This window comes from Artemia franciscana, chromosome 8, assembly GCF_032884065.1.
Source record: "Artemia franciscana chromosome 8, ASM3288406v1, whole genome shotgun sequence".
Classification (NCBI taxonomy): Eukaryota; Metazoa; Arthropoda; class Branchiopoda; order Anostraca; family Artemiidae; genus Artemia; species Artemia franciscana.
Window position 1 is genome coordinate 17,674,335 of NC_088870.1, and position 14,623 is coordinate 17,688,957.

Below are 14,623 nucleotides of genomic sequence, written 5' to 3' on the forward strand. Positions count from 1 at the left end.
AGGGCCTTTTTCAAGACACCTGGCACTACAAACCAGTTCAAGCTGCAGTGCCCTAGCATCCAACCAGTGTTACTGATTATTGACCTATTGGAAAAACACGGTTGCTATATAATAGTTAATTATTTACCTATACAAAACCCTTTCAGCCATTTCCTCTGAGGCCCTAGCAACCTGTAGGTATTATAGATTATTGATTTATTATGTACACTTGGTTGTTACATAATAGTTAATTATTCACCTGTGCAAATTTATTGAGGATGACGTCATTTCACGTGTCAAAGACTTTTGTTTTGATAAAGTTTACGCGAGACTTGTTTTGGTCCACTTACCTCAGTATCGGAAAAGAGTTCAGTGCGTCAATATTGTGGATATAGAATTTTGTTCTTAGCGTAAATTGGTTTTGGATATCAGTGTTTTTACCCTGTTGGAAGTTGAATGAGTTACCACGAGTGAAATGAAACCAAAAGTACCTTTATAGTTTATATATTGTATTCCTGCTTATACGGCCAATAGTGTGTTGTTTCTTCTTCGCTTCAAAGAATTTTATAGTCAAATTAGAGACAATCTTGAACGAGGGTACCTAATAAACACAGGTTTACGTAGACTACTAGATGCCATAAATGTAATAGTAATATATATGGAAGACTGATCACCTACACTTGAAAAAAGATGACAAAGATGACTAAATATGAAGACAAGGACTTTTATTGTGCAGAAATCAATAAGAACCGGTATTTTCAAACACAGACAGTATTACACTATGTATATGTTTTACTAATAAACAAATCCAGACACATTCTTGAAACACTTCATTTTTAGGGTACTAAAATCAATATTATACAGTTGGGAAAGGGTATTTTCCACTATGAAGTCGCTCAATCAAGGATTATCTGCGTAAATACTGAGAAATTCACAGTAAAAATAGTCGCTAGATTGAAAATAAAATATGGTAGTTCATGAAAGCCACATCTTTTGGTCGATAAATCTCGTACTCAATTCTGATTTGGTCCGATAATCTTTTTAATTCTACGAGAACCAGTATAAACCGTGTAAACTAAAATTGACCATATTAACTTTAAATTTAACATATTAACTTTAATAATTCCCTAAACGTTACTTCTAACAAAACATAACCGTAAAAAGTGTCTAAACTAAAATTAACCCTTTAAACTTAAACATAAATCCCCAAAAATGTTTCTTCTGACAAAAGTAACCGTATAAACTAAAATTCCGGTTCTGGTTCCGCCACTTCTGCACCCAATTCCACGGTTCCGATTCCACTAGCTCCACTCCGATTTCCATTGGTTCCAGGATTTTTTTTCTTTGTAGTACCGAAAAAATTCAAACCTCATAATGGTGGATATACCAGCGTAAGATTTTTAGATATGATAGTGCTCAAAGAGAATGAAAAAATTAAATCATTAGCATTCAAAAAAAGAAAAGAAGAAGACAAGCATAAGCCATATCTCGTTTTTATACCATAGCGGCAATCTATGCAAAAACAATGCCGTAATAGACAGTAAAATCTCAAATAAAATAAAAAGGGCATCCGTAGATAATATAACAAAGAAAATTGAAGAAAATTCAACAAAAAACAAAGCATTGGCGAACGTTGGTACTATCATTGGTAGTTTACCAACAGATACCCTCATTGAATAGAATAGCAGCAATGATGAAAAAGTGAAGAGGACAATATTAAAGAAAGTATATGCACATGATAGAGTTATTGTAGCCGTTAATGCTGACAAAAACAAATATTTGAACTACGAAACAAACACTAATGGTGAAACCATTGAAAATATTTGTGAGCATTGTCATGACAGTGAGAGAATAAAAAATTCAATATTACTACTGGTGAATATAATTGAATAAAATTAACAAATATGATATTGCTTAAGGATAATACATGCCTAAAAGTAATAGTTGACAACAAGGGTCAACTAACTTGCTCAAAACACGGGTAATACGTTACCTGTTGATAACACTAATCAACATCTTTCGGGTATTAGTATTCAACTGAAGGTAAAAAGAGGCAGTTGTATTATTTCACCAATGTCATAAATCATATTTTGTCTCAGTGCCAGAACTATTTCTTGTGTAAAACTAATGCGGTAATAGACAGTGAATTCTCTGGTAATATAAAGAGTAATGATAGATTACTCTATTAGGAGCCTGTAGATACTATTGATTGTTGATTTATTATACACTTGGCTGTTACGTAATAGTCAATTGTTCACCTATGCAAGTTTACTGAGGATTACGTCATTTCGCGTGTCAACGACTTTTGTTTTGATAGTGCTTACGCGACACTTATTTTGGCTCACTTATCTAAGTATCGGAAAAAATTTTAGTCTGTCAATATTGTGGATATTGATAATTGTTCTTGGCATATTTTATTATTGGATATTAGTGTTTTTACCCTGTTGAAAATTGAATGAGTTAGCGGAAGTGAAATTAAACCAAGAGTGCTTGTATGGTTAAAATATTGTACACCTGCTTTTACGGCCCGTAGTCTGTTGTTTCTTATTCGCTACACAGAATTTTACAGTCATATTAAAGACAATCTTGAACAGGTGTACCTGATGACTATAGATATGCGTAGACTACAAGATGCCTTAAATGTAATAGTGAAATACATTGAAGACTGATAACTTATATGTGGAAGAAGAAATATAAATATGAAGACAGAGACTTTTATTGCGAAAGAATAAACAAGAATAGGAATTTTCAGAAAATGACACTATTACCAGGCTCACACTTGATGCGTTAGAATCAGAAATAGGTGGATAATAATTTTTTGGAGCCCTTGCTGGGCCCGCAAAAGTAATGGTTGTGAACCATTGTTTTTTAACAATAATTTATGGTAGGAGTTCAAGATGATGCTCCTTATGATATCGTGCTCCATAGCCCAGTCTACAGATATCCGTAAAGTAGTAGTATAGACAAAATATAGAAATTTTAAAGTAATAATTCAATCTAGGCTCTCATACCTTTTCTTAAAAGGAGGTTGAAAATAGCATTGAGGCATTAAAAACCGATGATTCTGATTTAATGAAAAATTAGGAGAACTGGGAAGAAGAAAGACAACGAAAAAAAGGTCACATCTTGGTGCGTTTTAGACGGCACAAATGAGAGTAGTTCTATTAAAAAGGAGACTAGGATATATTAGACAGACAAACATAAAGTAAGACAACCGTGGCTCGCCTTCTAAATCTACTACTTTGTATAGTTTGTCCATTTTTTATGGCACTTGGTATTAACCAAGTGACATATAGCAGTCGCCAATTCTGTCGGTCTGTCGGTCCCGGTTTTGCTACTTTAGGCACTTCCAGGTAAGCTAGGAAGATGAAATTTGGCAAGCGTATCAGGGACCGGACTAGATTAAATTAGAAGTAGTCGTTTTCCCGATTTGACCATCTGGGGGGGAGTGGAAGCCCGGTTAATTCGCAAAAATAGAAAAAATGAAGTATTTTTAACTTATCAGCGGGTGATTGAATCTTAATGAAATTTGATGTTTAGAATTATATTGTGTCTCAGAGCTCTTGTTTTAAATCCCGACTGGATCTGATGACATTGGGGGGAGTTGGAGGGGGGAAACCTAAAGTCCCGGTTTTGCTACTTTAGGCACTTCCAGGTAAGCTAGGACGATGAAATTTGGCAGGCATATGAGGGACCGGACCAGATTAAATTAGAAATAGTCGTTTTCCCGATTTGACCATCGAGGGGGGGGGGGTAGGGGCCGGTTAATTCGGAAAAAATAGAAAAAATGAAGTATTTTTAACTTATGAGGGGGTAATTGGATCTTAATGAAATTTGATGTTTGGAATGATATTGTGTCTCAGAGCTCTTATTTTAAATCCCGACTGGGTCTGATGACATTGGGGGGAGTTGGAGGGGGAAAACCTAAAATCTTGGAAAACACTTAGAGTAGAGCGATCGGGATGAAACTTGATGGGAAAAATAAGCGCAAGTCCCAGATACATGATTGACATAATCGGAACTGATTTGCTCTCTTTGGGGTAGTTGGGGGGGGGGGGGGAGTAATTCTTAAAAATTAGAAAATGAGGTATTTTCAACTTACGAACGGGTGATCGGATCTCAATGAAATTTGATGTTTAGAAGGATATCGTGTCTTAGAGCTCTTATTTTAATCCCGACCGGATCTGGTGATGGGGGCGGGGAGTTGGGAGGGGGAAACCTAAAACTTGGAAAACACTTAGAGTGGAGGGATCGGGATGAAACATGGGGGGAAAAATAAAAACAAGTCCTAGATAGATGATTGACATAAACGGAACGGATCCGCTCTCTTTTGGGTAGTTGGGGGGGGGGGGGGTATTTCTGAAAAAAATGAGGTATTTTTAACTTACGAACGGGTGATCGGATCTCAATGAAATTTGATATTTAGAAGGATATCGTGGCTCAAAGCTCTTATTTTAAACCCGACCGGATCTGGCGACATTTGGGGGGGGGGAGTTGGGAGGGAGAAACCTAAAAATTTGAAAACACCTCCAACGAGTGGAGGGATCGGGATGAAACTTGGTGGAAAAAAACACGAGTCCTAGATACATGATTGACATAGCCAGAACGGATCCGCTCTCTTTGGGGTAGTTGGGGGGGGGGGTTAATTCTGAAAATTAGAAAAAATGAGGTATTTTCAACTTACGAACGGGTGATTGGATATCCATGAAATTTGATTTTTAGAAGGATATCGTGTCTCAAAGCTCTTATTTTAAATCCTGACCGGATCTGGTGACATTGGGGGAAGTTTGGGGTGGGGAGACCTAAAATGATGGGAAACGCTTAGATTGGAGGGATTGGGATGAAACTTGGTTGGAAAAATAAGCGGAAGTCTTGCATACGTGATTTACATAATTGGAATGGATCTGCTCAATTGCGGGGGGGGGGGGGGGGGGTAATTCTGAAAAATGACGTATTTTTAACTTACGAAGGAGTGATCGGATCTTCATGAAACTTCATATTTAGAAGGACCTCGTAACTCCGATATCTTATTTTAAATCTCAACCGGATCAAGCGTAATTGGGAGGGGGGCAGTTGGGGGGACCGGAAATCTTAGAAAATACTTAAAGCGGTAAGATCAGGATGAAACTGGATGGGAAGAATAGAAACCTGTCTAAGATATGTGACTGACATAACTGGACGGATCTGCTCTCTTTGGTGGAATTGGGGGGGGGGGTAATTTTGAAAATTGAGGTATTTGTAACTTACGAAAGGGTGACCAGATCTTAATGAAATTTGATATTTAGAAGGATCTTGTGCTTTGAAGTTCTAATTTCAAATTCCGACCAGATCCTGTGACATTCGGGGGAGTTGGAGGGGGGAACCGGAATTCTTGGAAAACATGAAAATTGGAGTATTTATATCTTACGAATAGATGATCGGATCGTAATGAAATTCGATTTTTAGAAGGAATTCATGTCTCAGAGCTCTTATTTCAAATCCCGACCAGATCTTTTGACATTGTGGGGATTTGGAGGGGGAAATCTTGGAAAAACACTTGGAGTGTAGGAATCGGGATGAAGCTTGGTGGATAGAATAAACAAATGTTCTTGATACGTGAATGACAAAATCGTACTGGATTCGCTCTCTTTGGGGGAGGGTTCAGTGATTTGGCGAGTTCGGTGCTTCTGGACGTGCTAGGGCGATGAAAATTGGTAGGCGTGTCAGGGAGCTGCACAATTTGACTTGATAAAGTCGTTTTCCTAGATTCGACCATCTGGGGGGCAAAAGGGAGAGGAAAAATTAGAAAAAATTAGGTATTTATAACTTACGAGTGGGTGATCGGATCTTAATGAATTTTGATATTTAGAAGGACTTTGTGACTCAGAGCTCTTATTTTAAATCTTGACGGGCATTAAGCCTCTTATTTTCCGTTTTAAATCAATCTATTGATTCATAGAATTTTGTTAGAGCTCATACCATATGATCTCTTGGCTCTTAGCTCTTCTCGCCTCGTCACAAGTGCCATATGAGCTCTTAGCTCTTGTTGTGCTTTGCATTTATTCCATCTGTTTCTTTTATTCCTTTCAAATTAGCTAATTGTCATTAACTTTCAAAATCTCAATCTTTGCCCTCTAGATCGTGCTCATTGTTTCCTGAATGGCCATTCAAAAGCTTCAAAACAATCATTAAGTAACACTCTCATGTTTCGACACGTAAATTTTTAGAATTATTTTAGATGGATCTTAAAGAATACAAAACGATTATTCTAGGTCAGAGGAAGCTAGCGTCTGATGTTCCCATACTACGCCTCGTTCAATCTCTTGGTGGCTGGCCTGTTTTAAACCCTAATTGGACTGAACCATACTTTTCACTGGAAGAAGTGTTAGGAAGAACTAGAATTGAGCTGGGTATCTCAATATTTATGAGCTTAAGCGTAGGACCAGATGACACAAATTCTGCCGCGAATGTACTACAGGTAATCTTTGCAGTTTTAGTTGGTAAATTTCTGGTTTTAGTTGGTATATTTAGTCAGGTCTGGTACCAGCTTATTAAACATATAAATAAAAACTTTTTTCTTAACTTTTCTTCAAGGAAAATTGAAGAGCTACTTCATGGTTTCAGCGGTAGCTGCCATCTAGAAACGGACAAACCATTGAATATAGTAACAAAAAATAACCTGAAAGCGCTAAAACTGACGTTGTATCGAAACAAAAAGTAGGCCATTAAAATCGCCTAGGCTGAAAATGTTCCACTGAAAACTTAAAGGCCCCGAGCTTCAGGAACAAGGGAAATACCTAGGCTTGAACAAAAAGAAAAATTCCTTTCTTGCATGGGAATCACCATCAGTATCGTTTTTCCTCCGTAGCTAGTGGGGCACAGTAACATCATAGAGGGCTGGTTAAGGGCTGGTTAAATTGCTACCTTTAGTGCCGTTTTAATAAGCAAAACCTAATATTTTAAATATATTCTAACGCTATCTTTGAATACCAGACGTCGAATGACCTCATAATCGTAGGTTACAAATGACGTTTGTAATTTTTTAACAATGCATATCTCACATAACATCATTTATAATCTATATATATATATATATATATATATATATATATATATATATATATATATTATTATATACATATATACACAAGTTGTTTGTGCGTAGACTGACGTCATGTTTTTGTGTCGAATGACGTGATGTCTGTCGACTTACGTCATTATAAGGATTGAGCATTATGCCGTCATGAAGTTGTTTGTCGACTGACGTCAAGTTTGTTATGATGTCAAAGGCTTTGTATATGACGTCATTATAAGTATATAAGAAGGCCTTTATATATATATACTAGCTGTTGGGGTGGCGCTTCGCGCCACCCCAACACCTAGTTGGTGGGGGCGCTTCGCGCCCCCCCCAAGCCCCCCCGCGCGCGTAAGTCGTTACGCGCCATAATAGTTACGCGCCATTGTAGTTGTGTCCCTATGTCCCACCTGTGAATATAGATATATATATATATATATATATATATATATATATATATATATATATATATATATATATATATATATATATATATATATATATATATATATATATATATATATATATATATATATATATATATGGTTTTAACTACGTAAAACTTGCGAATATACAACATTCTTTGCTGTCCCATTGTCTTTGCATATAAATAGATTGTCAGGTTTACCGACTCTTGAACATGCAACATATAATGGTCCATGGGAAAACAATCTGTATTCAGATCTATACCTCATGATTCTAATGATTGCCCTTGAGCTTTGTTGATGGTGATTGCTAATCGACCATTCCCTGTCCCGGTCGTCATTTACATCCCCCTGTTTCCCCCGGTGTCCCCGTTGTAGTTGTGTCCCTGTGTCCCGGTCGTCATTTATATTCCCTGTGTCCCGGTCGTCATTTGTATCCCGGTGTCCCGGTCTGTATATACATTCGTTTTTTAGTTTTGTTTTTCTCCTTTATTTTTTTCCTTTTTTTTTCTTTTTTAGCTTATTTAGATTTTTAGATTTTTTAGTTTTTTTATTAGTTTTTTGTTTTTTTTTCTTTTTAGTTTTTTTGTCCCGGTCGTCATTTATATCCCCCTGTTTCCCCCGGTGTCCCCGTTGTAGTTGTGTCCCTGTGTCCCGGTCGTCATTTATATTCCCTGTGTCCCGGTCGTCATTTGTATCCCGGTGTACCGGTCTGTATATACATTCGTTTTTTAGTTTTGTTTTTCTCCTTTATTTTTTTCCTTTTTTTGCTTTTTTAGTTTATTTAGATTTTTAGATTTTTTAGTTTTTTTATTAGTTTTTAGTTTTTTTTTCTTTTTAGTTTTTTTGTAGTTTTTAACTTCTTTTTAGTTTTGTTAATTTTTTTTTTTACTTATGTCCTGGTCGTCATTTATACTCCCTGTGTCCCGGTGCTTTGTTGATTGCTAATCGAACATTCCTTTTGTCCTGGTCGCTTTCTCTTTGAGTGTCGTCATTTATTTTTTTCTTTTTTAGTTCTTTTAGTTTTCACCTTTTTTAGTTTTTTTTAGTTTTTTAGATGAAAATTTTTTTTAGTTTTTTCCTTTTTTTCTTTTTAGTTTTTTATTGGTTTTTACCTTTATGTTAGCTTATTTTTCAGTTTTTTCCTTTTTTTTAGTTTTTTTTTATTTTTTATTTTTTTTAGTTTTTTACCTTTTTTTAGTTTTTTTAGTTTTTTTAGTTTTTTAGCTTTTTTACTTTTTTTATTAGTTTTTAGTTTTTTTGTAGTTTTTGCCTTTTTTTAGTTTTTTCAGTTTTTTTTTTAGTTTTTTATTGGTTTTTACCTTTATTTTAGCTTATTTTTCAGTTTTTTCCTTTTTTTTAGTTTTTTTTAGTTTTTAGTTTTTTTAGTTTTTTACCTTTTTTTAGTTTTTTTAGTTTTTTTAGTTTTTTAGCTTTTTTATTAGTTTTTAGTTTTTTTTGTAGTTTTTGCCTTTTTTTAGTTTTTTTAGTTTTTTAGCTTTTTTATTTTTTTTATTAGTTTTTAGTTTTTTTGTAGTTTTTGCCTTTTTTTTAGTTTTTTCAGTTTTGACGTCACCTGATCCAGTTTTTTCAGGTGACGTCACCTGATCCACGATCCACAGATCCACAGACAACTTATTTTTATATATATAGATAGTTGTTTTTTTTTACTTATGTCCTGGTCGTCATTTATACTCCCTGTGTCCCGGTGCTTTGTTGATTGCTAATCGAACATTCCTTTTGTCCTGGTCGCTTTCTCTTTGAGTTTCGTCCTTTATTTTTTTCTTTTTTAGTTCTTTTAGTTTTTACCTTTTTTAGTTTTTTTTAGTTTTTTAGATGAAAATTTTTTTTAGTTTTTTCCTTTTTTTTCTTTTTAGTTTTTTATTGGTTTTTACCTTTATTTTAGCTTATTTTTCAGTTTTTTCCTTTTTTTTAGTTTTTTTTTTATTTTTATTTTTTTTAGTTTTTTACCTTTTTTTAGTTTTTTTAGTTTTTTAGCCTTTTTACTTTTTTTATTAGTTTTTAGTTTTTTTTTTGTAGTTTTTGCCTTTTTTTAGTTTTTTCAGTTTTTTTTTAGTTTTTTATTGGTTTTTACCTTTATTTTAGCTTATTTTTCAGTTTTTTCCTTTTTTTTTAGTTTTTTTTAGTTTTTAGTTTTTTTCGTTTTTTACCTTTTTTTTAGTTTTTTTAGTTTTTTTAGTTTTTTAGCTTTTTTTTTTTTTATTAGTTTTTAGTTTTTTTTGTAGTTTTTGCCTTTTTTTAGTTTTTTTAGTTTTTTAGCTTTTTTATTAGTTTTTAGTTTTTTTTGTAGTTTTTGCCTTTTTTTAGTTTTTTTAATTTTTTAGCTTTTTTATTTTTTTTATTAGTTTTTAGTTTTTTTTGTAGTTTTTGCCTTTTTTAGTTTTTTCAGTTTTGACGTCACCTGATCCAGTTTTTTCAGGTGACGTCACCTGATCCATCCACAGACAGACAGACAACTTATTTTTATATATATTAGTTTTTAGTTTTTTTAGTTTTTTACCTTTTTTTAGTTTTTTTAGTTTTTTTAGTTTTTTAGCTTTTTTATTTTTTTTATTAGTTTTTAGTTTTTTTGTAGTTTTTGCCTTTTTTTAGTATTTTTAGTTTTTTAGCTTTTTTATTAGTTTTTAGTTTTTTTTTGTAGTTTTTGCCTTTTTTTAGTTTTTTTAGTTTTTTAGCTTTTTTATTTTTTTTATTAGTTTTTAGTTTTTTTTGTAGTTTTTGCCTTTTTTTAGTTTTTTCAGTTTTGACGTCACCTGATCCAGTTTTTTCAGGTGACGTCACCTGATCCACGATCCACAGATCCACAGACAACTTATTTTTATATATATAGATAGTTTTTTTTTTTTACTTATGTCCTGGTCGTCATTTATACTCCCTGTGTCCCGGTGCTTTGTTGATTGCTATTCGAACATTCCTTTTGTCCTGGTCGCTTTCTCTTTGAGTTTCGTCATTTATTTTTTTCTTTTTTAGTTCTTTTAGTTTTTACCTTTTTTAGTTTTTTTTAGTTTTTTAGATGAAATTTTTTTTTAGTTTTTTCTTTTTTTCTTTTTAGTTTTTTATTGGTTTTTACCTTTATTTTAGCTTATTTTTCAGTTTTTTCCTTTTTTAGTTTTTTTTTTATTTTTTATTTTTTTTAGTTTTTTACCTTTTTTTAGTTTTTTTAGTTTTTTTAGTTTTTTAGCTTTTTTACTTTTTTTATTAGTTTTTAGTTTTTTTTTGTAGTTTTTGCCTTTTTTTAGTTTTTTCAGTTTTTTTTTTAGTTTTTTATTGGTTTTTACCTTTATTTTAGCTTATTTTTCAGTTTTTTCCTTTTTTTTAGTTTTTTTTAGTTTTTAGTTTTTTTCGTTTTTTACCTTTTTTTTAGTTTTTTTAGTTTTTTTAGTTTTTTAGCTTTTTTATTTTTTTTATTAGTTTTTAGTTTTTTTTGTAGTTTTTGCCTTTTTTTAGTTTTTTTAGTTTTTTAGCTTTTTTATTAGTTTTTAGTTTTTTTGTAGTTTTTGCCTTTTTTTAGTTTTTTTAGTTTTTTAGCTTTTTTATTTTTTTTATTAGTTTTTAGTTTTTTTTGTAGTTTTTGCCTTTTTTAGTTTTTTCAGTTTTGACGTCACCTGATCCAGTTTTTTCAGGTGACGTCACCTGATCCATCCACAGACAGACAGACAACTTATTTTTATATAGATAGATAAGAAGAACCTACAATGGCAGAAGAAACAGCCAAGGAAGCTGCTCAAAGAGCTAATGCCAAAAGGCTTGCGGCTAATAGAGAAAGTAAGAAAAGAAAGCAATCGAATTGATTCCTACTGATACGCCACTATCAAAGAAGTGGCAATCGTTATGGTCAGTGATTTGTATATGACGTCAAAGGTTTTGTATATGACGTCATTATAAGTATATAAGAAGGCGTTTCAAAGAGAAGTTTTTATTTATCTCATCGATGCTAAGATGCCCTACAATATCCTATCATTTTTTGGGATGGAGCCGACGGCTATCACTTTAATATTAAATTGATAAATCCAGCCACTAACAAAGAAATGGATAAGAAATGCAGCGCAATGAAATATTATGCCTATACATTAATGATCTATCATTTTTTTTTTCATTTTTTTTAGACTATCATTTTTTGGGATGGAGCCGACGGCTATCACTTTAATATTAAATTGAGAAATCCAGCCACTAACAAAGAAATGGATAAGAAATGTAGCGCAATGAAATCTTATGCCTATAAATTAATGATTCGTCATTTATAACATTTACATATAATCCATCTTGGGATTAGATACAATAGCTTTTACATCTTGGACATTCGCCGGTTCATAGACATGACATTACGGCCCGTGTCTTCCGGCAAAAGTTGCTCTCCTTCATCTCTTACAGAGTTATGAGAAAAATACAAATTGCAAATGGCCGAGAATATACTCCACCGAATACGGCTAGAAAGGTCAGATATGACCTTGGACTTTACAACAGAAATTTATAACTGCACTTTAGTTGTGATTGAAGATTTGTGCTTATCTATTGCAAACAAACTTCTCAAGCATTTGGGAATGCCTTCACCTAATCGTACTGTTTCTATTTCTACATGTGTAGAATGGGATCGTGAACAAAGTTACAACACAATTCATCTATTGTCGTATGTTACAGACCGGGGACACCGGGACACCGATACACAAGGAATATAAATGACGATCGGGACACTCAAAGAGAAATTACAGACCGGGACACAAATGACAAGCGGGACACAGGGAATATAAATGACGACCGGGACACTCAAAGAGAAATTATATACTGAGACACCGGGACACAAATGACGACCGGGACACAGGGAATATAAATGACGACCGGGACACAAGGACACAACTATAACGGGGACACCAGAAGGGCACATGGGGGATATATAAATGACGAAGGGGACACAGGGAATATTCGATTAGCAATTACCATCAACAAAGCCCAAGGGCATTCATTAGAAAAATGCGGTATAGATCTGAATACGGATTGTTTTCCCATGGACAATTATATGTTGCATGTTCAAGAGTCGGTAAACCTGACAATCTATTTATGTGCACAGACAATGGGACAGCGAAGAATATTTTATATTCGCAAGTTTTACGTAGTTAAAAACATATATATATATATATATATATATATATATATATATATATATATATATATATATATATATATATATATATATATTCACAGGTGGGACACAGGGACACAACAACAATGGCACGTAACTAATATGGCGCGTAACGACTTACACCAACTGCTAGTAATAATATATTTTATCATACAAATGAGCTACACACCCGAAGCACACTCCACACACACCCTACAAATCACACTATTGTAAAAACGCAGATATGCAAGTACCACACAGAAACTGCTGCAAAGTCATAGACTAGACAGTAAAAGCTTGTTTGCAGTAAAATGCATGCAGTCATCACCCCTAATATATGCTTACCGTAACATTTCTTTTAAAGTTTATTCAGAATAAAAGGATGTTGCTGAGGAATACATGACTCTTAGTATGTAAAGTGACTGTTCTGATGCATAATTTATTTCTATTTCTTTTTTCTTAAATTGGTTTTTATCATTTTTCATAAAATGCATAAAAGTCAGAGATAGAAAGACAAGAACAAACAGACAAAGTCAGACACAGGCATGCAAACAGACACAGAGACTTGCAAACATAAGCTCAGAGATACAGGCACAAAGAGATAGATATATAGAGAGAGTGAGATAGAGAGAGGGAGAGGGAGAGAGAGAGAGACGAAAACACACAAAGCTAGACCAACTGTGATGCAAGCAGACGAAAAGACGGGCAAACAAACGCTCAAACACACATGTATGCGAGATAGAGACAAATATACATGCTAAAACAAAAATCAGACACACAGACATGCACACAGATGCGGAAACGGGCAAACAGACTCTCAGAGGAAGATACAAAAAACACACACACGCACAGAGTCAGACACACAGGCATGTAAACAGATTCAAAGACAGGCAAACATACGCTAAGTTGAACAGGCAGAGAGAAAGAGAGAGAGAGAGAGAGAGAGAGAGAGAGAGAGAGAGAGAGAGAGAAAGAGATAAAAACGCATGTGCTATCAGACACACAGGCATGCTAACAGACGCAGAGACAGACAAATGGACGCTCCTACACACGGGCACAAAGAGAGAAAAAGAGAGAAAACAAATATACAAAGTCATGCAAACAGACGCAGAGACAGGGAAATAGACGCTCAGACACACAGGGAGAAGGAAATAGAACAAACAGGCATGCAAACAGAAGCAGAGACAGGAAAACAGACGCTCCGACACACAGGCACAGAGAGAGACAAAACTCAAACAATCACACAAAGTCAGACACCCAACCATATAAACAGAGGTGGAGACAGGCAAACAGACGCTCAGACAAAAAAGTAAAGGGAGAGAGAGATACAAAACACACAAAAAACACACAAGTCAGACGCACAGACATGCAAAGAGACGCGACAGGCAAACAGACGTTATGACACACATGCATACAGAAAAAACGACAAAAAACACTAAGCGATAGGCAAAGAGGCACTTATACATACAGGCACAGAGAGAGAGAAAGACACAAACACAAACGCACGCAAACACACAAAGTCAGACACAGGCAAGCAAACAGATGCACAAGAGAGACAAAGGGACGATCAGACACACAGGCACAGACCGAGAGAGAGTGAGAGAGAGATAGACAGACAGACAGAAAAAACCACAAAGTCAGACACAAAGGCATTCAAACAGACGCAGAGACATGCAAACAGACACTCAAATTCACAGGCATATAGAGAGAGAGAGACAAAACACACAAAAACACACGAAGTCAGACAAATATGCATGCAAATAGAAGCTGAGACAGGCAAACAGACGCTCAAACACACAGGTACAGAGAGAAAGACAAAATACACACAAACACCCGAAGTAAGACACACAAGCATTCAAAAAGACCCAGAAACAGGCAAGCAGACGCTAAGACAAACAGGTACAGAGAGACAGAGAGGGAGAGAGTGTGAGAGAGAGAGAGAAAGAGAGAGAGAGAGAGAGAGAAACACACAAGCACAAAAGTCAGACAAAAAGGTATAAAAACAGAAGCAGAGAAGGCAAACAGACA

The 14,623-nt window shown here is 34.4% G+C and overlaps 1 protein-coding gene across 1 annotated transcript in view; it reads left to right on the forward strand.

Moving 5' to 3' along the window:
- The window catches only part of LOC136030074 (neprilysin-1-like), a 235,290-nt gene that overhangs the window by 175,740 nt on the left and 44,927 nt on the right, over positions 1-14,623 (forward strand). The window contains exon 6 of the mRNA XM_065708719.1: positions 6,231-6,436. Coding sequence (XP_065564791.1) covers positions 6,231-6,436 — 206 coding nt within the window. The remainder of the gene's footprint in view (positions 1-6,230; positions 6,437-14,623) is intronic.